The sequence below is a fragment of the Podarcis gaigeae genome (genome assembly GCF_964106915.1).
Source record: "Podarcis gaigeae genome assembly, chromosome: 2".
Classification (NCBI taxonomy): Eukaryota; Metazoa; Chordata; class Lepidosauria; order Squamata; family Lacertidae; genus Podarcis; species Podarcis gaigeae.
In genome coordinates this window covers 88,861,656-88,887,093 of record NC_139679.1, presented here as the reverse complement: position 1 = coordinate 88,887,093, position 25,438 = coordinate 88,861,656, and the positions used below count along the sequence as shown (strand labels likewise).

The window sequence follows — 25,438 nt, the reverse complement described above, 5'->3', positions numbered from 1 at the left end:
GGCTCTTTCTTTCTCACTGTCCCACCACCAGCAAATGTCCCACAAGAATTAGGGAAGAGTCTAAAAGAAAGCCAGAAAGGCAAATGAGCAACTTTTGAGCAACACTTCCTGTTCTCATTTCTCAGTGAAATGTTTATGTGTCGTCCCCCCCGCCCCTTCTATGCTTTAAAAAAATGACAGGTGAGATTTAATGCCTTGCCTTGGTTCTTCCCTCTGTTTAGATCACATTTGTCTTTTTTTGGGTTGTGGCTGATTACAGGAAAGTTGATAGCTTTGCTTCAGACTATAAATCAAGACTTTGGGGGGAAAGATAGGTTCTTTTGTTCTAAGCCGGCCTGCCATTTAAAATTGTGTGCATCATTCTGTAAACAATCATCCCTAAGTAGTCAACTGTTTGACCGATACATAATAGCATCAATCTTAATTGGATGTCTTTTCTGCCATAAGCCCTCAAGAGTGGTTTGCGAAATGGTAGGGTAGGTCTTCTCCCAACAATTGACCTACAACTGCCCCCTCATATATGGGTTCTCACTTATACTTGAATCCTGCTCCTCACTCTCTTATCAAAATGTTGAAATAAACATTTATTTCAGCAGCCTTTTAAACTGAACTCTGATTTTATAGTTTTAACACATTTTTAGTCATTCTGTGTTGGGTCTCTTGTAGGCTGCTTAGAGACGACTGGGGCTAAGCGGTATGCAAACTGTTGAAATTAAAAACAAAATATGTGTACTGTGATACTGATCACCCCACCATTTGGACATGAGACCACTTGCTGGTGTCCTAGCTCAATAGTCAACGAAGCTGAATGCTGGAAGATTCAGGATGGGCAAAAAATAAAGTACTTCTTCACACAGCGCATAGTTAAATGATAGAATTCACTCCGCAAGAAGTAGTGATGGCCACTAATTTGGAGAGTTTTTAAGGAGAATGAGACAACCCCATGGAGGATAAGGCTATCAGTGACTACTAGTGGTGTTGTTCTGCCTCTACTGTCGGAAACTGTATGCTTCTGAATACCAGTTGCTGGAAACTGATGGAGAGAGAGTGTACTGTTGCATTCAGATCCTGATTCCATGCTTCCAATAGGCATCTCACTGGCCACTGTGAGAACCGGATGTTGGACTAGTTGGGGCATTGGCCTGATCCACAAGGGGTTTCTTACGTTGCTAATAAGGGCTTGAACAAGAAAGGAAGATATGCACAAAAATGCAGGGGTAGAAAATATGGCAAGATTCCCTAAGTATAAAAAAATATGAATCCTTTTATTTGGCTGCAGTCGTCCTGATGCTTAAGTATGAGTCTCTTGCTCTGTCCTCCAGGCCTGGAGGGGAAAGAAGGAAGATCCTTCTTTCAGTGTCCCGAAGATGAAGGATTGCCATAAAACTGATTTTGGAAAGATTGTGCCAAATGAGTTTTATCGAATTGTGTCCTTCCACTGATTGAACATTATTTTATACAGTGGAGGCTTCCAAAAATGTAAAAGGGAGAGAAGATGATTTGCATAAATTTCCCATTTTTCCAGAAACCCCCTGTGCCACCTCCCATGCCTTTTGAAAGGGTGCCCTATCCCTATGGAGCATACTTAGGAGCAGAGGTACTTTCAGGGACTGCTGCAGGAAGAAAGAATCCATGTAAACCACCTCCCTCTCTTTCATGCCCATAGAAGCCACTGCTGGATCAAAGAGACTTTCAACAATTGAGGGACACAACTGCATGTAACTCAAAGATGTTCAGTCCCAAAGAGAAGCTTTTTGGGGGAGGGGGCTGCAATGTTCCTCCAAAACCTTTGCTTTTTTACACCTATTTTCTGCTGTGCAATTTTTGGCTGCGTCTTGCTCTAAGTGTGATTGATCCTAGCCAATCAAGGATCTTGTAGTGGATCGGTCTTAAACTGGTGGGTCAGAACCCACTAGTTGGTCACAGCCCGATCTGAGTACTACCACCATGCAAATATATCATAAAAGATTAAGAAATGGGTCCCCAAATGCAGGTCTGGATTAAAAGTGGATCCTGGGTCTGAAAAGGTTGCAGAGATCTGAGGTAGTGAATGTGATCATCGTAATGCCATGTAGCCCATCTGTAATATCACTGAAGGCAAACCAAGTCAATATGAAGTGAGGGCAATGGTTCCTGAACAGGCAAACAATTTTGAAGCAATTACCAACAAATTGTGGAAGGATTCCCCCCCCCCCCGCGCTTTTCCCCCTTTCCATGAAATAATTTTTTTTTTAGCCCCAATTTCAGCAAATATACTGCAACTGAGAGAGATCAAGGCAGTTCTGTTAGTGGAGCAGCTGCTAAGGGAAAGAGGAAAACTGCAAGAAAGAAAACAGATCAGAGAACCAACGTATTCCATGAAGATAGATGCACGCAACATGGTTTCTCCCCCCCCCCACTTGAATGTCTGTACTGTGAATTTTCTTTTTGAAGAGTTGGATTCATGTGTTTGTGTCACAAAATGTTAGCTGAACCAGAAAAAGTTGGCTGCATCAGCTCTTCCAAAATGATTTCCCTTGTGGCCAATGGAAAGAGAAAACATTTCCTTAACAAATCCTGGCGCTCTTTCCAAAACCCAAACCACTTAGCTCTCCCTCTTGAGATGTTTGAGCACTAGGTTATTTACAGGTCCTTGTGGGGCTACTACTCCCATGCCCACAGTCGCTGCTGTTGCCAAGAACAAATGGCAAGCGCCTGCTAGAGAACACAGGGATTTGAAAGCTCACTGCCACCTGCAGTATTGGCAGCTTCCGCACAAGAGATAACAATTGTACCAAAAAAGCTGTTGATCCAACACAGGCTGTCATAGCACAGGGCAGATTTTGTTTTGAAAATATTCTCCAGCTTTATATTTCCTGCAGTGCAACTCTTCAGGTTGTACCCTACATAGTGGCAGGGAATAATCATCACATACCACTTCCAGGTGAAATACAGCAGGATTTTTTATTGTCTTTGATTAAAGCTACTATTTGCTAGAAGAGCACAACAGTTTGATCCTTAGCAGTTTTCTTACTGAGTTGAAAGATCTCCTTTTCGGATCATGACTGTTGCACCATGTTGTTGAGGAAGGATTGGCCTTCTTTGCTAACCACACCGCATGCCAAAGCACCTTCTTCTACGTGTTCCTGAAATTATCTTCAAAGATAGAAAAAGGCACTTCATAAAATTCAGCAGCTTGCCACAAGAACAATATAAATCTCAATGGGAGCCAAGTATATAAATGAATAACATGCAAACCTGTGGCATAGCACTTGGTTGCCAAGTGGGAAGTTTAAAAGGCTTTCCCCAGTTAAACACAGAAGCAATTGCTGGCTTTGGTTCACTGCAGGGAACAGAGAACAAGAGCTTCAATAATACTTCAAGCAGTTTAAATGAGCACTAGGAAGCAATGCTGTTAAACGTTCCCCCACCTTCCGCCTCCATATATATCACAAGACAAAAGAAACTTAGTTTTCAATACTGCCAGTTTGCTTGGCAAAGCATGGAGATAGTCTATGCATGGCAGATGCCTCCTGAGAATGACACCTACCCAGGCCCTTGAGCTCATTGGTCACCTGGGCTTAATTGGCCGGGGGGGGGGCCAGTTTCCATTGGAAAAATAATGTGGGGATTGACTCTCCACTGTTCCCTGATAGCTGCTTTGAAGAGGAATTTAATGGAGAGTTTAAGATTTGCAATCTCTCATGTGTCTTATCATTAAAGACATAATACATTATTCTGCATAGTGCTATTAATATCAATTAGTTACCAGTGTTTGCCCAGTATAACAGCTACTTCAAAACAGACACGTTTTAAGAAGGATATTGACAAACTGGAACGTGTGCAGAGGAGGGCAACCAGTACGATCAAGGGTCTGGAAACCAAGCCTTAAGATGAATGGTTGAGGGAGTTGGGTATGTTAACCGGGGGGGGGGGGAGGAGACTGAGAGGAGATATGATAAAGGTAAAGGTAAAGGTACCCCTGCCCGTACGGGCCAGTCTTGACAGACTCTGGGGTTGTGCGCCCATCTCACTCAAGAGGCCAGGGGCCAGCGCTGTCCGGAGACACTTCCGGGTCACATGGCCAGCGTGACATCGCTGCTCTGGCGAGCCAGAGCCGCACACGGAAACGCCGTTTACCTTCCCGCTGGTAAGCGGTCCCTATTTATCTACTTGCACCCGGGGGTGCTTTCGAACTGCTAGGTTGGCAGGCGCTGGGACCGAGCAGCGGGAGCGCACCCCGCCGCAGGGATTCGAACCGCCGACCTTTCGATCGGCAAGTCCTAGGCGCTGAGGCTTTAACCCACAGCGCCACCTGCGTCCCTGGAGATATGATAGCCATCTTCAAATATCTCAAGGGCTGTCATGTGGAAGATGGAGCAAGCTTGTTTTCTCCTGCTCTAGGGCTCAAAGCAATGGCTTCAAATTACAAGAAAGGAGATTCTGACTAAACATCAAGAAAACCTTTCTGACAGTAAGGGCTGTGGAATGGTCTCTCTTGGGAGGTGGTGGACTCTCTTTCCTTGGAGGCTTCTAAGCAGAAGTTGGATGGCCGTCAGTCATGGATGCTTTAGCTTAGATTCCTGCATTGCAGGGGGTTGGATTAGATGACCCTTTGGGTCCCTTTCAACTCTACAGTTCTATGCGCAGTATAAATTAAACATGCAGTAAGGCACTGTAGAGGGGGACGCAGGTGGCGCTGTGGGTTAAAGCCTCAGCGCCTAGGACTTGCCGATTGAAAGGTCGGCGGTTCGAATCCCTGCGGCGGGGTGCGCTCCCGCTGCTCGGTCCCAGCGCCTGCCAACCTAGCAGTTCGAAAGCACCTCCGGGTGCAAGTAGATAAATAGGGACCGCTTACCAGCGGGAAGGTAAACGGCGTTTCCGTGTGCAGCTCTGGCTCGCCAGATGCAGCTTTGTCACGCTGGCCACGTGACCCGGAAGTGTCTCCGGACAGCGCTGGCCCCTGGCCTCTTAAGTGAGATGGGCGCACAACCCCAGAGTCTGTCAAGACTGGCCCGTACGGGCAGGGGTACCTTTACCTTTAAGGCACTGTAGGTGCATCTGACTTGAAGGAGGAAATATCTTCCCATTCCTTCTAAAAATAGCAAATCTGTCTGACCCAGATTATGCAAGTATAGCACATGAAACAATCTCCCTTGCATTCTTCCATTGTACTCCAGTACCAGGCTCCCGTCAGTCTTGCCTTGGAGCTTCAGAAGCAAGGAGTTTCAAACCACAGAGAGACAAATATTCCATTCATAACATTTCTTTAATGTTTTAAATCAAAGAATCATGGCTTTTCTATATTTAGATGCCTCTTCCAATGACAGCCTTAACTCTTCTCTACATCCAGTGAGTTACTATGGAAAGGGTTGCAGGCATATCTGACCTGATTCCATTTTTGACTCTTTCATTTCCTCAAAACTAGAGATGGGGGAGAAATTCATTCCAGTTTGCATTTAAAGGCTGGCCAACCGAATTCATACTTTCTGAAACAATACATGAATGGAAACACAGCCATCCTTCAAAATTCACCCTTCTCTGAATTTTGCAATGCAGTTCTCTAGTGATGTGTATAGAATGCATATACAAGGCTAATGTGTGCATAATAATGCATACTTTTTTAAAATTGTGTTTTTAATACAGTCCTATATTGGCAGTCAAAACAGAATCCATTCCAGAAGTCTGTTCGACTTCCAAAACATTCAGAAACCAAATCATGGCCACGTCAGACGTTCGGCTTCCAAAAATAGTTTGCAAACTAGAACAGTCACTTCCAGGTTTGCGGCATTCGGGAGTCAAAACGTTCAAGAACTAAGCTGTTCGAAAACCAAGGTACAATTGTATTCTGTTGGGAGTCGCCCGGAGTGGCTGGGGAAACCCAGCCAGATGGGCAGGGTATAAATAATAATAATTTATTATTATTATTTACAAATATGCATTATATTTGCAAAAATGTATATATTCATGAAAATTACATAAAAAGGGGTCTATTGAGGGAAATGTCCTGATGAATTTTCATGAGGATTAAAAACAAAACATGGCAGAGTGTTGTGGAAATGTGGAGAACTGAAGCAGAGATTGGGGAAATGAAAAACTGAGAGAAACCAGAAATAAAGTTTGTCTATCCCTGTTTACAGTTATATTTAATTTGGGTTGAAGGTGACTCATTTACCTGCATGTGGTGCTGACTGTGATATTTTTATTTTACTGTTCGATTTCAGTAACATTGCCTCAATAGCAGCCAGAGCAGTCTTCAATCCTGTTCAGTTTGTCACATTGACACATTCTCCCTAGGTGTGAGCTTGCCAACCCACACATGCATGGAGTAATGAGCTCCTGTTTGTGAGGTAAACACCGTTTCATCCCTTCACTTAATATCTTCCCCGGGCGCAATTTTGCTAACATATGGCTCTGTTAATATAATCTGAAAGTGGAAAATACAAACAGGCAGCTATTAGGAATAATACATGAGGGTGGCATGACCACAGTCTGGGAAAGTCGTTTGTTCTCCGTTGTAGCAATGGAGGACCTCTTGCCTTGCCTTCCAAAACAAATTGGCAGTGAACGCAAGCAGCAATAATGCAGGTGGAAGATAAGGCTTGCTTCAGGAAGCTCAGCTGTTTCCTTGGAAAGAGCCGCTGAGTCTTGTACATGGATTTGTGGATTGAGCAAACATACTGTACCATTTAATTATTAAAGGAGAGCAACATCGACGTCTGCCGCTTTCTCAGAATAGCAGCATGCATTTTTCAAGCTGAATCCACAGCGCTGCTTTCTACCTCATAAGCTCCTTTGCCTCACATGGAAAAGCCTTTAATATCACGACCCATGTAATGGGCTGTTTAGTGAATTGTCCTGGGAAGGGTGCCTTAGAGATGGGTGTACTCTGATTTTGTTAGATAGATTAAACTACACATTCAGATATCTCTCTGATGTTTAGTTTCAAAATGCCTAGACTGTCCTGCATTTGAGAAGAGATGGAGTCATGGAACTTATAAAGACATGTTTAGATGACATTGGACATCTCTAGACTGATGGTGTGCACTATATGTTTTGAAATGGTTTAAGTGAAGAAGTTGAATGACTATAGTAGTAGTGACAAGGTGAAGAGGGGATTTAAAAGGATTTAAAAGTGCGACATAATTTGCAGATAGCTACTTCAGAGCTTTCTCATAATCTGTTGAGTTTCATTCATATATCGAACGAAGATAAGTGTCCAAATAATAATGCCCAATATATATTGCTGAATATGGATTATGATCCCATTGACTTTCTCTGTGCTGCAAATGGATGTGCACATTCTTCTTTTCATCGTTACTTTACTTCCTCCACCTTGTTGGAAACATTTCAAACACCAGCCCTGATGAATGAAAATGGATCTTCTTGCAAAATTGTGTTTTAATACACTTCATTCAATTGCTGCCCCATTGTGCGTACAAAGGCAGCTCTTTCTTTAAATGAACTATGAAAGGGATGCATATGGGCCTTGAGGCGAGGCCTATTATTGTGTCATTTCATGACAACGTTCTGGGGACTATGTGATCTCTCCTCTTTTTTTGTAGGGAATAGCCTTCCAGCATGGGAAAGAGTTTCTGGTTTAATAGCAGAGAGCTTGTGAAATTCTAGGTCATTTTCAAGCTTTATGGCACATATTCTGCTTATGACTTGGGAGTTTTGATGAGAGTCTGACCCTCTTTAGTAACTGTTGTAAAATAAAAGTGGGGTGTGAATATGTAAACAGGACACTACATTTCTTTACTTTGGAAATCATATGCAAGGCACATTGTAAAATAATTGTGAGTAATCACAGGTGTCTGAAAGGCAAATTTATAAAATGTATGTATTTCATTCTGCATGGTCTTCTTAAAATCAATTAAAATATAACATTGAAGTAACGCTGAGGCTGTAAACTTGGATCCGCTTACTTCTGCAAAAATCTATTGATTTCCTTTAGTAAAGCTTTAGTCTGAATAATTGTGTTTGGGAATGAGGCCTTAATCAGATAGACCATACAGCAGCCGTTTACACCCTATAACCCACAGGGGAGCATTTAGGTGTGCCTTTGATAGACATTCTTGGGAAATAAGAAAGATATAAAGGATACAGCTGAAACAACTAAAGAGTTGCGTGGATGCTAAGAGGGTCAGCCAGATGCTGTTTTGTGTTGTGCTAAATGTAGAACACTTTAAAAAGAGGTGATAAAAATATAATGTGGAAGCCATAGGTCAGTGGTAGAATACATGCATTGCATGCAGAAAGCCACCTGTTCCTGGCATCTTCAATTGACAAAACAGTTTGAGAAAGCCCCTTGGTTGAGGCCCGGAAGAGCTTTTAGCAGTCGCAGAAAGTAGTATTGAAGGAGCGGGCAGATCATATCGTGCATAGTGCAATAGAACGGTTTGAATTGTAATTAATGGTAGAACTCAAAGTCACCCATGACCTTTCAGCCAATGTCTCACTCCTGGTCTGCAGCGTGACCTGGGCTGATAGGTAATATAAGGAGCATTGGCTCCATTTTGATTGTTTGTTTGTGCTTTGAAGGCAAGGAGAAAGAAGCAGATTCTATGGTATTTATTTTTTAGGTGAATTGCCTGCTCTGTCCTGTGGGTTTGCAGCAACTTTTATCCCCCAAACACAAACATTTCTGTGCCCTTCTCAGAAGATGCATGCTAAAACTTATTTCTCAGTTGTCCCAATAAAACTCAGGCACCCCCCTATTTTGTGAGCACAGTGCCCATTTTGGGTGCCATGATCTCACCCCGAAAAAAGTGTGAGAGCATGGACCTTTAAAAAGTGCGTCTTTTGAGGCCACAATCTCGTGCGGGTCAAGTGACTTGTGTGGGAAGGTGGCCCCGGAAGACAGTGGTGGGTACAAAGAGGTGGGTACAAAACCAGAGTACAGTGGTACCTCGGGTTAAGAACTTAATTTGTTCCGGAGGTCCGTTCTTAACCTGAAACTGTTCTTAACCTGAGGTACCACTTTAGCTAATGGTGCCTCCTGCTGCCGCTGCACCGCCGGCGCGCTATTTCTGGTCTCATCCTGAAGCAAAGTTCTTAACCTGAGGTACTATTTCTGGGTTAGAAATAGTCTGTAACCTGAAGTGTCTGTAACCTGAAGCGTCTGTAACCCAAGGTACCACTGTACTGTATTCAGAATGCTTCCAATAAAGGAACAACACAAAATCAGCAGAGGTTAGTGGAAACCATTCCATAAGGCAATTGTTATTAGGACGGGTGAGACTGTTCTTGTGAGCACTGGCTTCAGTGGCGATGACGTTATCTTGGACAGCTTCATGCAAGACTCAGACTGGAGACTTCATTAGTAAGAATAATAATAATAATTTATTATTTGTACCCCGCCCATCTGGCTGGGGTTTCCCAGCCACTCTGGGCGGCTTCCAACAAAGATGAAAAATACACTAAAATGTCACATATTAAAAACTTCCCTGAACAGGGCTGCCTTCAGATGTCTTCTGAATGTCAGGTAGTTGTTTATCGCTTTGACATCTGATGGGAGGGCATTCCACAGGGCAGGCGCCACTACCGAGAAGGCACTCTGCCTTGTTCCGTGTAACTTGGCCTCTCGCAGTGAGGGAACAGCCAGAAGGCCCTCGGAGCTGGACCTCAGTGTGAGAGCACAACTCAGACCTTGCTTCAACTGCACTCATCCTTAAACGTAAAGGGACCCCTGACCATTATGTCCAGTCGTGACCGACTCTGGGGTTGTGGTGCTCATCTCGCTTTATTGGCTGAGGGAGCCGGCATACAGCTTCTGGGTCATGTGGCCAGCATGACTAAGCCGCTTCTGGTGAACCAGAGCAGCACACGGAAATGCTGTTTACCTTCCCGCTGGAGCGGTACCTATTTATCTACTTGCACTTTGATGTGCTTTCGAACTGCTAGGTTGGCAGGAGCAGGGACCGAGCAACGGGAGCTCACCCCGTCACGGGGATTTAAACCACTGACCTTCTGATCAGCAAGTCCTAGGCTCTGTGGTTTAACCCACAGTGCCACCCACATCCCACGCTCATCCTTAGACTAGCCTTAAATAGCAGATTCAGCTCTGCCTTGTAGCTAGCTTCTCTGAGAGGCACCTTTTCACTGAAAGGGCCCCAGCCTGTGTTAGCAGTCATTGACTCAGGCAAACAGGGGGCTCCAGTAGGGTTTCTGAGTCAGATGCAAAGCATCCTTAGGCCAGAGGCCTAAGGCCCAACAGGCTCCTTGCAGAAGTTCTCCCAGATAGTTAGGTGCTACTAAGGTGGGACCTGAGGTCTCTCACCTTCTCTAAATCCATAGCAACATCCCCTGAAGAAGGGAAGTCAAACCCTTGGGGCAGGACAGCCAATTAGAACTAGCCATTTTGAAATTAAGTAAATTAATCCAGGCCATTGTGCCAACATAAGTAGAATTCATCATGACATTTGCCACATATGTATTCCTAACTCTAATGACCAGGCGAATAAATCGTTTTTTGTTTCGTTCTCATGCTATCTTTGCAAATAAATGGGATGGTGTGGAGTTTTAGTGGAGCTCCCATGTTTTTTGATCTGAATAATATAATTGAATAATAATCTAAAATTCACTTTTCTTTTTCCTGGAACCACAATGGCTTATACTGTATGATTCACCGGAGTATCTCACTATAGAAGTGATATTACAGCTCTTTCTAAATGTAGCTGTTGAAATGTTATCTCTTACAAAGGGAAAGCCCAGAACTACGCTCTATTCGCATCACATTTCATATCTAAAAATAGGAGCTAAGTGTGTCCCGTAGGGCTTGTAATGCGTCTTCCTCCTCTTAGTGAGAAGGGAGTAGCTGCAAGTTTGAATGAGAGCCAAATGGTCACTGAATCCTGGAATCAGTGAGTTGAAAGGAACCCTGACATCTTGTACTCCTTCCCCTAAACTAGCACTCTCCAGATGTTTCGGACGATATCTCCCCATTAGCCAATGGTCATCATAGCAAATGGTCATCCAAATCATCTGGAAGGCACCAGGATGGGAAAAGCTGCCCTAGGCTAATCCTGTGCCGCAAGGCAGAACCATTCCTTATCAACTCAGCTTGGAGTAGAGGTCTGGACAGCCATCTCTTGGGGGGGGGTGTTGCTCTAGCTCCTCATTGGCTGCATTAAACAGAGGCGGAGCTAGATGGCTTACAAGACACACATCTGCCCAACTCTATGATCCTGGCTCTTGGCTGCTCCAAGGGCAGATCAGATATTACACCCCATGTGGAGGAAGGCAATAAAAAGTTCAGCAAAATGGAGCCTTGCCAAATGGATGCGATTTGTGACATTTGTATGTCATGCCAGTCATGTAAAGCATACCAATACCAGTACTCTACATCCCTGGCAGGGATTGTGAGTTACAGAAGGCCACCATGTGCAAGAGTTGTTTTTTGTTTGGATTTATTTTTTTACAGCCTTGGGCTATGTACATGTGAACTTTAAATTAGTCCTTACATGCCATCTTTCAATTTAAACATTCACAAATATTTCTTTAACATTTCCTTAACCCTTTGGGTTTGGGTAGCAGGACCCTGCTGTTTCATAAGTCTCACCCTTGGATTCATGTCTTCAAAGGCCTCTAGTTTATAAATAGAAGTGACAATAATTCACTGCCTGCCAATAAGGATATCAGGATTTTATAATGTGACAGATACCTTCATTTAATGGCAGTGGGAACTGCTGAAGAGCCATGGTATATATTTGCGTGGACAGGCGGAGTCCCCAGATCCTGCGCGGTCCCCCCGTCATGTGGAATAACAACTCAAGACAACGTGCTATGGGATTAAATTGGCCACAACTTTATTAAATTTCAAATGTGGGTAGACCTTGGCTCAGGCATTGGGCGTTCTCCCTCCCCAGTCCCCAGCCGGGGACCTAGGGAGCATCAGGGTTATCCAGTGTGTGGGGGGGGGATGGGCCGGCTCTGGAGAACATATGTTCAAGCAGAGATAGCCGCCCCCTTTACGCCGCCGCCGCAGGGGAGAGCAATCACGACCTTCCGGTGTACGGTCAAAGCCTCCCTTCAGAAAACCCCTTTAACGGGGAACCCTGGTATCGCCGCCACAAAGAGGAAGATGGACAAAAGGATTCCACCCAAGGCCTGATACCGCCAAAGTTGTGACGTTTTGCTACGGGAAAGGCGAAACCTGCCAATGCAGGGAAATTCCTTTCCGGCCCTTTAACAGTGACCTTATTGTAGCAGCGCCCGCATACCTGTGAAGAAAAGTTAACCTGCAAAACCTGTGAGGAAAATTAACCTGCAACATAAGACATTGACTGAGGGTGGGTAGGGTGGGAGAAGCTCTGGAGCCAAGTGAGAATTCCCAGGTAAGATCCTCCCTCCTTTGTGTGGGCAGGTAATCCCTCCCCTACCTGGCCTGGTCTCCTTGGCAACTCTTCCCCCAGGTGGGATTGGACAACTGACTGAGGTAGGCGGAGACCTCCAGGTATCCCACCTGAGGGAAGGCAAAGCCTAGCCTATGCTGTAGGAGCCGCTCCAGATCTAGGGGCTGCACGCGTCCACGCAAAGGGCACCCCCCGTTTTAAGCGGGGAGCGGTCATTACGGCCCATGTATAGAACCAGATTTTTGTGTCTGGCTAAGTCTGGATAGCGTTGGCAATTTTACACTTCTTGCGTGTTTGTACACTGGATTGCAATGATTCAGCTCATAGCTCTTTCATCTTTTTGCCTTTTGCCAGCTGCACAGCAATGCTTCAGCCCACTTTTAGCTAGTCAGCAATGTTATCCTGTTCTGAAAAAGTGGGACACAGAGCTGTTAAGAATGCCTGGCTGATGGATAAACTAACTTTACAAAACGATTTACACCACTGGAGCTGCAGAAAAATGTACTTTCATTTTTTATTGAGGGTTTTGAGATGGTTTGATCTCTCCTTGAAAGTACTGCATGAGATTCACCCCTGATGAAGCATAATCATGTTTTAAACACTTTGGGCAAGTAAATTGGCTTCTGGGCACCTTGGAGATATTCTCATATTTTGTTCTGACCCTTGCTTCCTCTGCTGCCAGCTTGATCTCTGGCCAACTGGGTTTGCAAGTTTTCAGCAAATTCCAAAAATTGTGACTAGGTCTCCTAGCTGGTTAATTATTGCAGAATCACTGTTTCATTTTGCCGGTTTATAGTGATCTGACTTGGTCTTCACCATTTGGCTGCCTTAGCCAAGTCCCATCCTGAGCCACTGTTTCTTATTTAGGGCAGAGTTGCCCAGTTGCGTTTTATGACATCACATGGTAATTTCGACCCATGAAGGGTATAATAAAGTGAGCCCCTACCTCCAGCTGAAACTAGAGCAACATTTTATAGATGGGCTGCTTAACTCTCTTACTCCTTACTCTTCACCAGCTGCTGGGCAGAGCAACCCAAACACCAAGCTTGTTGAGCTCCACCCAGCTCTCCTGATAAACTGGCCACGTGTGCTGGGGCTGATGGGAATTGTAGTCCAAAACATCTGCAGGGCACCAGGTTGAGCAAGACTGATTTTAATAATTCATTGTTATTCCCCCTTAACCCCATGGCAAAACTGTGAGACATAACCTTTATATTTCTCAGATCAAATCCTCACATCTTTGGGTTCCTTGTTTGCAGTGGCTTTTATCATACATGTTCTTAGTCTTATTCAACTAAGTTTTACTCAGAGTAAATCTGTTGAATTTAATGGTCTTAACATAGCCATGTTTATCAATTTCAGTGGGTCTACTCTCAATAAAACTTAGTCAAATACCCCCCCCCTTTTCCTTATTTGCTGAGAACTTTACAGTGAAATGGAGAGCTCTTTCCTGTATTTTAAAGTGTTGTTTTTATAAGGAGACACATGTGGATAAAAATAACCCTACAGTTACTAATGACTATGTTAATATCTTAGACTCTAGGACTTAGAAAGGATTCTTAGAATGATAGGGTGTCTGCGATATGTATAAATAATTTGAGGGACAGAGACAGAAATGTAGAGTAGCGATTTCACATTCACCTAGCCTGAGTGGCACAAATAACAGCTAAACACAATCCTGAGGAATTCTTGAGAAGGGGAAATGTTCCCCTTCTCCCTTCCCCTCTTCCCAGCTCCTTCCCTCTCACTCCTTTCTGCCAGAACATGAAGCACAACTCCATTTCACAGTAATCATAAATTAATTTAAAGCCAGCAACCCCTCACGGAGCCAGGCAGAGGTGTTGAGGGAGAAGCTATACAGAGAGAGCTATGTGAGGCAGGCATTGGGAAGACTGCGATCCAGGGAAGATGTTTGCTGTTTCCCTGAAGTGCCGGCTTGGCGTGGTGAGACGCCGGAACAAAGGTACTGCCGGGGTCCTGGTGGGGGCAGGGGGGATTAGGGTAGCATCTTAATGACTTTCTCAGAGACATTCTCTAAAGGGGAGGCAAGCAGAAAGGTGGAGCGATTTCTAGTTTAGATGCTTTACTTTTGGGTTGGCCAGACAAGAGGAAAACTAGGCTGCATACCTTCAGGCTGCTGTGTGTTTGGGGATGGGGGGAGGGGAAGCTCATTTCCCCCACCCTTGTGATAATGCAATTATGGGGGAGGGTTTTTTGGAACTTTTCACCCCCCTTCTCTTAATTGCCAGGTGCCAATGCATAAGCTGTAATGAAAGATTTCCATACATCTCTACTTCCTACAGAAGGGTTCTTAGTGCACCTTGCCAGATGCGGGATGGACAGTTCCATCCTTGGTTTCACAAGATCGCAAAGTTGTTTGACAATTGTGTTCTCGGAAGGTTGGGCTGAGAGAAGAGAGATTGCAGGGTGGGAGTGAAGATGAATCACAGGTTACAGGGGAGATGCTTCCAGTAATCATAGGATAAATCTATTGCGAGGCTGAAACTCATTAATAAAGTCAAAGAATTATTGGCACAAATTCACTTCCCATCACCTACAGCATACCGCTACACAAAATTAATCAAGTTTTATCCATGGAGTGCAAGACTGCCAGTGCTGGTTGCAGAGCTTTTAATTTCAAAAGTATTTGGGTGGCGGGGGTGGGGGGAGAGACTGATTTCAGAACTTTACTGCTGTGGCAAAGCCCTTTTGTTTTCTTCTGATATGATCCTTGTGTACTCTTGTGCTGACCCTTGATCAGTGGGGTTGTGATGAAAGGGGAGCACTGCAGAATGCAAAATGTAATAAAATGGAGAGAGAAAACGAATGTAAAAAATTGGATTTGTTTAGCAATGCGAGACATTAATGTGATCCACAGTACCAGGCATATCTAAGTGTATGTCATTCATTGCTAGGGATGGAGCAGAAAATGGATTCAGTTTGCTTTTAAAGGGGGACCCACGTAATTTGCACTTTCTGTAGAGCTATCTTTTAAAATCTACACTTCTCTGAATTTTGCAACAAAGTTCCAAAGCAGAGTAATACAAAAATACATGTACAAGGGGGTTAATATTCTATTAGGGAATATTGCTTTGCAAAAATATGTTAGGCAAAACTGCACACAGCAACACACACACATGAACATATACATATAGAAAAAAATGCACCAAAATGCTGATGAATTTTCATGATGACTTTAAAAAAATGTAAACTGATGTGGAAATGTGGAGAACTGAACTTCAGATTGTAAAAATGGAAAACAGAGGAAAAACAAAAATTGGCATAACATATAGGTGTAGAAAGGACTAAAGCACACACACACACACACACACACACACACACACACAAAGTTATGGACCTTTTATACAATAATGATTGTCACAGTCTAGATGTAGGTTGTGTATTACTGATTTTCTTAAAGAAACAAGCTCAGCTTCTTTTGCTTGGGTACATCAAGCCTTCATGCTTGATGGAGACAGCTTGGATACTGCTTGAAACTCATTCAGAAGAACAGCAAGCTCCAAACTTCAATATGATAAAGAGAGTCTGATAGCAGCTCTGCATGTTAAGACTCAAGCATGTTTATGTTTCTAAAGTGAAAGTTGGCAGGGCCCAATTGTGTCTGGAACTTGTGTTTCCCAATATGGTTTCTTCCATGGTCTTAAATGTATAGAAGCTACTTGTGGTGGCAGCTTAGTGGTGAGAGAAAGGCAATGTGCCCAAGTTCAAAGGCGCTTTGAGACTTTCCGAATTCCAATCTTATTATTTCTGCTGGTAAAATTTTCAGTCCCACTCCCACTCATGGGGGCAGTAAATGCTACACTTTTTGCCCTTCATAAAGTCCCAAGGAAAAAATCCTTAGCTGAGAACAGCACAGGCCTCTGACAATGAGAACCACCAAAGCTCCCCCTTAAGTGAACGGCAGTAAAAGGAGAACAGCTCAAACTGGGCCATTGATCACTGCATGCAAGTGAAGGCATTTTAGCATCAGGCTTTGGAGCGGTGCTCCTTTGTATGTTTTCTGTCATTCCTGATGTACCCGTGAGGAAGAGAAAGGCAAGCCTGCTCTTTCGGTTCCAAATCTTATTCATTGTCTAATGCAAACATCTGTCTCCCCTCTCCTCCCACTCAGGATTCCTGCACTGCAAGGAAAGGATTTTAAAATAAAACGCTTAATTCTGGTTATCTTTTCCAATACTACAATAACTGGAATATATTTGCAATCATTCTGCTAAAAGCAATGGGCACCTTTCATGGTTCACACACAGTTCCCCAGTCTATAGAAATTAGTTTTGAACTGAAATGGGGAGAGGTAAATTCCATGAATATTCCTTACCTCTGTGAAACGTGCCCACCACACCTTTTACAATTTCCACTGTAAAACGGTGTGAAATTGTTCACACAGGGCTGAGCGTCAGGAGAGAAATTATGTTGGTAATGGGGCTCATAAACCTCCCTCCAATTCAGCTGTACATATATGCCTTGTTGAGGAGAGATGAGGGTCAGATAGGGCTTGTCAGCCTGGGAAGGTAGCTCATCTAGGAGAAGGAAAACTCTGGTCCTCAACCTCCACTGCCTTGCAGGTTATCTTTGGGAGAAGAAAAGGCTAAGGAGTAAACCAGGAGTCAGCAAACTTTTTCAGCAGTGGGCCGGTCCACTGTCCCTCAGACCTTGTGGGGGGCCGGACTATATTTTGAAATGAAAATAATGAAAAAATTCCTATGCCCCACAAATAACCCAGAGATGCATTTTAAATAAAAGGACACATTCCACTCATGTAAAAACACGCTGATTCCTTGACCGTCCACAGGCCGGATTTAGAAGGCGATTTGGGCTGGATCCCGCCCCTGGGCCTTAGTTTGCCTACCCAGGGAGTGAACCCTACACAAATCCTGAGCGGAGTCTGAGGTTCCCCTACTTGTATCATATAATTTCCAGCAGCACATTTACTGATGCCAGTAAAAATCAACTTCTTTACCGTAGTGTGGGATCAGAAATCAGGTGACCGAAAATTGTTGGTTTGCATATACATCCCTATGTATGTGACAGGGAACCGCTAAATGCATACAAAAATTGAAAACTTGTGCCTCTTAGATGAATGTGCAAATCTACCCAGATGGGTTTTTAAAATAAAATAAAATACAGTTTTCAGCATTATCTGAAAGAGTTTGCCTGGCTTTGTCTAATATATTTAACATTGATGTGGATCACCTACATTTATTAGTGACAGCTTTAAATATGGGCATTAATCCAGTGCTAAATTTTGCTACTTTGATCAAGGATTAAATTGAGCTGGAATTGGGTTTCAAATGAAGTGCTAGGAAGGGAGAAAGGATAGCTATTATCCAACTTCTGCATATTTAGCTATCGGATACTCAATTAAATACTTGCATTATCACTATTTTTTATGAACTCCATTTTCTCACAATCAAATGTTTCATTTAATGTGTGGCATCTGAGGCTGGAAACTGAGGTGATCTGCAAGAACGCATGAAGTCTTCAGGGTTTTCTCCCTGATCCATAAATATTCTCTTCTTAATATACTTCCGCCCTTGGTTATCTCTTGTGTTGTACAAGCCCGGAAGAGACATCTGTCAGTTGACATATAAAAAAAGCAAACCAGGAACCCAATCATACGATGCTTCCAAGAACTAAATCTGTGCAACTAGGAAGACAAACAAAGTTGTACAGAGGAACGTATATAAGCAAAAGGATCAAAATATGTCTGCGATCCATCACGAGATGTTTGCAAATGTTTGTCACAGTGCATAAGGCACCTTCAGTTTGGTTACACACGGCTGATGCACATAAAGCTGTGCATCCACATCACAGTGCTATATGCCTCATTTCTCTCACTTCCCTCTACAGGCAAAACTGCCTTCTTGACCATTGGACCCACTACTGGTCTCGTCTGCTCAAACCGCTGGAGCCTGAATTTGCATGCAGGGGAAGTCCCTAAGTCACTGAGGGTTTGAGACCCACTGACTACCCTCACTTGGTTTAGCTGGCCAGTCAAAGCTGTTTCCAGAGTGTAGCCGCTGTCGTGAGTGCAGGGTGGGGGCCAGAGGTGGACACACTACCCCAGAAGGAGCACAAAGTGTCCTCCACCAGGAGTACTAACCCCCAACACGCCACTGCAAATATTAAAAAGTTTAGTTTAGCATCATTTAATCACCCTAGATGCAATTGCCAGGATGTTCATAGAAAAGATGGTGCAGATAAGCAAAGTTCCCTGGGCTCAGTAATAGAGCACACTTTCTACATGCACAAGGTCCCAGGTTCAATCCCTGACATCTCCCTTTAAAAGGATTAGGTGGTCATTGATTACAGGAGATTTCTACTACTGCAAATGTATCTATCTCATACTGGTTCCATATGACATCCTTTTAAGTTTAAATTATTGTCTCATCTAATATGACCTGAACACCGGTCTCATTTGTTTTGTTTTTACTTATAGTACTCAATTTGCTCAAGTGAAAGAAATAAGGAGACAGGACGGAGTCCCTAAATTATTAACACAGTACATGTGTAAGCTTTAAAGCTACAAATGGATGCAAACAGAGAGGTGAGCAGACAAGCTTTCTGCAGCATTAGCATAGAGATCTGGGTTAGCCCTGCAGGAGCTGATGAATCACTAACACCTTGGTCAGAAGAAGCAGAGCATGCTAAGTGATGTGTGCATGTGTGCGCATGCGTGTCTCTCCTCATTCTTACTGATGGGAAACACCCCCCTCCAAAAACAAAATAAAAAATAAGCTGATGACTGGGGCTTGGACAGCAAAGGCACAGTGCTTTGCCCACACGGTTTCATCTCAGACTGCCCAGGCAATAACATACAACTAATATACTGCTTGATTGCAAACAATCAAAACACAACCATTGCAGCATCAAGTGGATGACAATTGGGTGGGCCTGCCCACCTGTCAAAATTGACCCATAAGGGGACAGATCCAGCTCCCCACTGTAAGGTATGGAACTCCTGTAATTAGGGGTAAACACATGTCATGGACAAATCTCATTCCACTCAGCTGGGATCTCCATTTTTACCCACCGAGGGTCCTATTTCTTTAATAGCTATGGGTGTTGGAACTTTTTGGTGTACCTTACCCACACCCCAAAAGAGCAATCAAGGAGGGAGCAGTCTCACCCCTATGTAAACACACTGAGGCCTCCAGAGGTCTGTTCAGATTGCGTTACTGGCATTAGAACTGGGGATGTAAGAAGGCATCCTTTTCAGTTCTACCCTGTATTTGTTGCATGCACCACTTCTTCCATTCTGCTGCAGTTCGCCTTCTCCCCAAAACTGTGTTATTCCTATTGCTGTTAACTGTGCTGAAATCACATAAATTTCAAAATGAATTACATACGTTACACTCTCATTATGTTATTCCACCCCATTCATTTCAATGCGAAGGAAACACAAAGCTAATATGGTGGGGAGGCCGTGCGTGCTATCATAATCAGTTACAGATTGTTTGGAACAGATTGATTTCTGTTCCAGACCTGGAACAAATGAGCAAATACCAGCAATTTCTGCTCTCGTTTCTGTTTTCATCAGAATTCCCCAGCATCCCTAGCGGCAACATACATTCTTAGTCCACTTGGAAGTGTACTGGGGTGAGAGGAGATACATTTTTTTGCTCTTATTTTTTTGCTCTTCTTAATTTCTTCCACCCACCATCTCCTCAGTTGCTGTTCAGCTCTGTCTCGAGGATATGGAAAAGTTCTTGGATGGCAACTCTTAAAGCAATGTACGGCAAGCCCTACTCCCAACTCATCTAGAGTATAGTTTGTAGACAGAAAACCACCTTATCATTTTCCCAGTTTCCATAGAATGTTTTCACTATAGTAGCCTGTATCTACATGAAGTAGCCCATCACCATTACAAAGCATTGCAGTATGAAGTATAATAATAATAATAAATTAATAAATAATATTAATAATATTTTTTATTATTATTTATACCCTGCCCATCTGGCTAGGTTTCCCCAGCCACTCTGGGTGGTTTACAGCATATATAAAAACATAGTAAAATATCAAGCATTAAAAACTTCCCGATACAGGGCTGCCTCCAGGTCTTCTAAAAGTTGTGCAGTTCTTCATCTCCTTGACATCTGAAGGGAGTCATTATTTTATAACGCACACACTATCGCCCATTAGATTATTCCTGAAAACTAATGCACACAACCCCAGTAATTGCACTAGCTGCATTTTCTCTGCCTCACGTGGGTTATTGATCAGTTCACTGTAAGAAGAATCTGAAGGTTTGCTTGTAGCAGAAACATGAACTGTGGATTTAAGCATTAGACATCAGTAGAGATGCCACTGGGCGGCCTCTATAAATGCTGCTGTTGCTGCTCAAAATAACAACATAATGTTAGGTATGGATGCAACAACAGCATTGTATTTGCATGCAGCCTTAGGCATGGATGCAACTTGCAAGACTACACCTGGATTTTTTTTTAAAAAAAATTATGTCAGACACAAACCTTATTCACAACTGTGGGTTTTCACCAACAGAAAATGACCGTATACATAAGCAGATTGGTTTTCACCTATAGCAGACGACGTATGTTTGTTTCATGGTTATATGGTTGGATTTAGATTTATTTATACATAGAGCAGATCCACTGAAACCCATGGATTGTCATAATTAACTCCATGGATTTCAATGGGTCTGCTTTTAGTTTGACTAAGTCTAGACCTATGATCTAGAAGGTTGCATTGTAGTAAATGACCGAGTAATTCATAGCAAAGTCTATGGGAAACTCTCCACTCACCTTCAGGCAAGTTCCTACCACACTGGGTAGGAGGGTGAGGAATTCCAACAACAAACCGTGCTGGTGAGGCCCCATCATGGTTCCCTTATATTATTAAAGGTGGACTTGAGTGGAAACCACATCCACCAGGTCCACTGAGGAAGCCACATCTCCCAGCTTGCTCCCTGTTGGCTTGTTGGGATGGCTAAGGAAGACGGCCCCTGCCAGGCTGTGGCTGCACTGGGCAGCAAGCCACTGCTCCCCAGCATGACACTGGAAAGCAGCCATTTATGGAAAGCGATGCAAAAATCCAGGTGCCAGGTAACCTCCAACGCCGTAAACAATTAGACTGGGTTGTCAAAGAGGGCAGGAAGCAGGTTTCTGCTACTCCCATCTGGGCTGCTGCCTATGGGACTTGGCCACTTCCTCATCTCACTTCCTTAGTGCTAAACCAGCATTTTATTCATTTATTACATTTCTATCCTGCCTTTCCTCCAAGGAGCTGCTGCTGGCATATGTGATTCCCTCCACCCCTTCCCATTTCATCCTGCCTGAAAGCCAGGTTAGGCTGAAAGATAGTGACTGATCCACGGTGGCCCCCTAAGTTTCATTGCATAGCAGACATTGAACCTGGATTTCAATATATTTTGGTGGTATTCTGAGAAGGCCAGGTAGTCCAAAACAGCACCCTTCTCCTTTTTGGGGGTGGGGGGTGGATTCTGATTTGGATTTTTGCCCTTGAAGTCTGCAGTACTGGCAAATTTCAAATACATTTTGATTAAGAGAATCTTTTGTCTAGGGAGTTAATGACTAGGTAGTACAAAGACCAAACAATTCTTTCCCAAGGACACCCCCTAAGGGCTATGTGCATTATGTTTCTCTTATATTATGGGTGGGAAAGGGAAATATGTCAATCTGAAGGGATGAAAAAGCATTTCACGTCTGCAAACCAGTTGCTCAATAGATCAAACTCCTTAAAGCTGAGCATTTTGCCATGCCTTGCTGTCTGTCTACAATTACCTGTTTTAAAAAGCCATGTTCCACATTTGAGCTTTGACAGGCTGAGTTTGGATTTCATCTCAATTCAAAGTTCTAGCTTTAGTGCTGAACTTTCTTCTTTTTGATTTCACAAATGATCCCGAGGGTTTTTTTAACCTACTTTTTATGCTGTTATGTTTCGCAGATTAATTATGAGAAGCAGGCAACTTTTGAAATACTATATAAATCAGCATTTATTTGAATGACTTACCTTCTTAAAAAAACCAAAAAAACCACTATAGGCACTCTCCAAGATTCATTGACTATCTCCCTGTTAGGACTTGGCATTTGGTTTCTAAAAACAGAAAAAATTGGCTTGTGTGGAGCAATAGCACTGGCAGACACGAAAACTGTAATATTCCTCACTGGGAATAATCAGAGCAAGGAGGGAAAAGTGAGATGTCAAGGGCAGATCATTGCCACAGGGGCAGGTTGAAGACAGATTATAAAATGGAGACCAGCAAGCTGGCTGAAGGTATAGAGGGAGGACCACCACCTCATTATAAATTGTACAGAGAAAACAGCCAATATTTGCATTCCTCAGTAGTACCCAGTTGGTCCGGGACCATCACTTAACTTCCCAGGCCAGAATAATAGGACTCCTGGCTGAAATGGCCTATAGTTCTTTCCAACAACCAGCATAGATCCTAGTTGGAGCCTCACAGAATCAAACAGAGGAAACATTGTGGCTTAAGCCTTTAATTGGCCTGCTCATAGATAAGGAGAATTCTGCAGCTTCAGGCCAAAGTTGTGCCTCATGAAGCACACTCTTTCCCACAATGGTTCACTATATTCCTCTGGGAAGTCTACCAGCAGGACATGAAGGCTCTCTACCTCTCTTGCCCCCAGCAACTAGAATTCAGGATTTGGATGGGGTGTTTTTTTTCCAGACCTGGCCATATACAGTGGTACCTCAGGTTAAGTACTTAATTCGTTTCGGAGGTCTGTTCTTAACCTGAAACTGTACTTAACCTGAAGCACCACTTTAGCTAATGGGGCCTCCTGCTGCTACCGCACCGCTGGAGCACGATTTCTGTTCTCATCCTGAAGCAAAGTTCTTAACCCGAGGTACTATTTCTGGGTTAGCGGAGTCTGTAACCTGCAGCGTATGTAACCTGAAGCGTATGTAACCCGAGGTCTTTACCCTGGCCATCGGTGTCTGAGATGTGTGTTTTCAGGGCCCCTACTTTTCCTGTGACTCTACTCTGTTTTAACCTTAATACTGTATTTTAAATTGTTGTAACCCTAGGACCTGCTGGTGAAGGCTGTGTTATAAATTTAATACTACTACTAATAATAGCTGTAGTTGCTAGCTTTTCGTGTCAGTCTGGCACACAGAGAAGACTTAGGCTGCTTTCAGATAGGCGTTTTCAAAAGACAGGCTTTTAGGAGATCTAGACAAGGACTGCCGCGTTGTCAACTTTGAGACCTAACAGAAGACGAAAGACTATCAACTTCAAAGAGAGACTGTTGTACTCCATCACAGTGTCTCAACCTTCCCGCTCTGCCAGCAATATATCAAAGAGTAGACCTATATATTTATTTTCAAACTAGCAGTGCTTTCTCACTCATTAATTCCAGAAGTTAATGACTTCACTTCTGCACTTCTTGCATAGCTACCCAAGTGATGATGTTTCCTTTGCCCCCGTAATGAACAGCAGGAACTGTTTCACTGAATAAGGATGAATGGAAGGCAGAGTTGGTTACATCCTAGGCCAATAAAATCTTCTGGACGTGTCCTAGTTTATTTGTATATGTCAGGGCTGGGCATGGACAATGGTCTGGAGAGAGCCAGGCGTCAAAAACTGGGGGAAAGGACCCAATAGGATAGGCGCTAGCTCCTAAGGGCCGAAGCACTTTGGAGGGGGAGGTTTTTTTAGGGGGCAGGCCCCCTCAATGTTCAGATGGTGTTTGGCTCCACCCCCTGGCTTCTTGTGATGCCGCACACACAATGTCAGGACATTGCATTGGGTCCTCTCAATCCTCCTGAGAAGCTGGTGCCTCTACCCAAGAGGTATCAGGGTCAGAAAGCAAATCAGAAGCCAGGACTGGAAAACAAGTCAAAACTCAGGATAAGACCAGAAATGTAAGAGACAATGGAGTTCAGGGAGCTCTTCTCAGTCAGGCAAGGCTCAGCTGGAAAAGGAGGCCTTTGTTTCTTCCTGTCCAGGAGAAGCTAATGGCTATCCTGGAACCCAATCAGATCTGGAAGATTCTGCTAGGAGAGTTATGCAATTTCCAGCATGGGCCAGTGGTCAGTAGTTCTTGACCTTTCAAGCCCTTTAACAGATTGGGATCAGGTTATTTGAGGAACCACCTTCACATCTATAAACTTCCCCAGGGCATAAAATAGATTATGGAGCTCCTGCTAGTGTGCACACAGGTTAGATTCATCAGGTTGGTGAGAACAAGAGAAAGGGGCGTTTCTGCGGTGGCCTCATCCTTATGGAATGCCCTTCTGACTTCTCACAAGGCATGCCTGTCTATTTCTAAATGGGCCTTAAAGACCCGGTGTTTCAGTGGTGGTTTTATATTTTACAGTTTGCAATGCAAAATATTTTACAGTTACTGCCCTCCAACCATATGAAATAGTCCCACTAAGTTTTGCTCAGAATAAACCCATGGAAATTAATGGAGCCTAGCCACTCATGCTTCTTAATTTCAGTGAGACTTTCTCTTATTGGGACTCACAGTGGATTCAACCCAATGTTTTCCTAGAGGTTCCCAGTGGAGATTGCAACAGGCTTGGCCTTAGGACATCAAACAACACCACAGTTCACAAGTATGCTATAGCCACATGTAATGGTGTGGCAGGATAAGAAGATGTCCTCAGATTCTCCCTTCGTCTTTCCCCTGAATGGAAGAGTATCATCTTCTTACAGTGCATGCTTGCAAGATAGTCCTTTGCAGTTTTATGGTGGATTGATTTGATGCATTTCTTAAGAGTTCTGGGACCAAGGAAATCTGTCCCCACTCTACCACAAAGTTTGTTAGTCACCTTGGTCCTAACACCACCTCTCAGGCTTCTCTACCTCACTGGCTTATTGTGATGGTGAATGGAAGAAACTATATACACCACCCTGAGCTTTTGTAGGAAGGATGGGGTGGAAATAAAATAGCTCATGGGGAATCCAGTCTGGAGGACATACCTTCCCTGAAGGGTATTGAATTTGTGCAAACTAACCGCTTTTTAAAGAAGAGCTTAAAAAGCTCTTTTTGCACTGAGTTTTCCAGAACTGGAAGGAGCTTTTCTCCTCCTTGCTTACCGGGCAAGTCCCACTCAGTGCACAGGCTCTGCGATGCTCT

The 25,438-nt window shown here is 43.7% G+C and overlaps 1 protein-coding gene across 5 annotated transcripts in view; it reads left to right on the top strand.

Moving 5' to 3' along the window:
* The window catches only part of GRIP2 (glutamate receptor interacting protein 2), a 390,988-nt gene that overhangs the window by 197,222 nt on the left and 168,328 nt on the right, over positions 1-25,438 (top strand). The window contains exon 1 of one of the 5 annotated variants that reach the window (XM_083723315.1): positions 14,214-14,298. The exons of the other annotated variants lie outside the window; for them this stretch is intronic. Within the exon in view, the coding sequence (XP_083579441.1) occupies positions 14,244-14,298 (55 nt within the window). The 5' untranslated portion in view covers positions 14,214-14,243. Of the gene's footprint in view, positions 1-14,213; positions 14,299-25,438 lie in introns of those variants that run through there. 5 annotated transcript variants of the gene reach the window in all.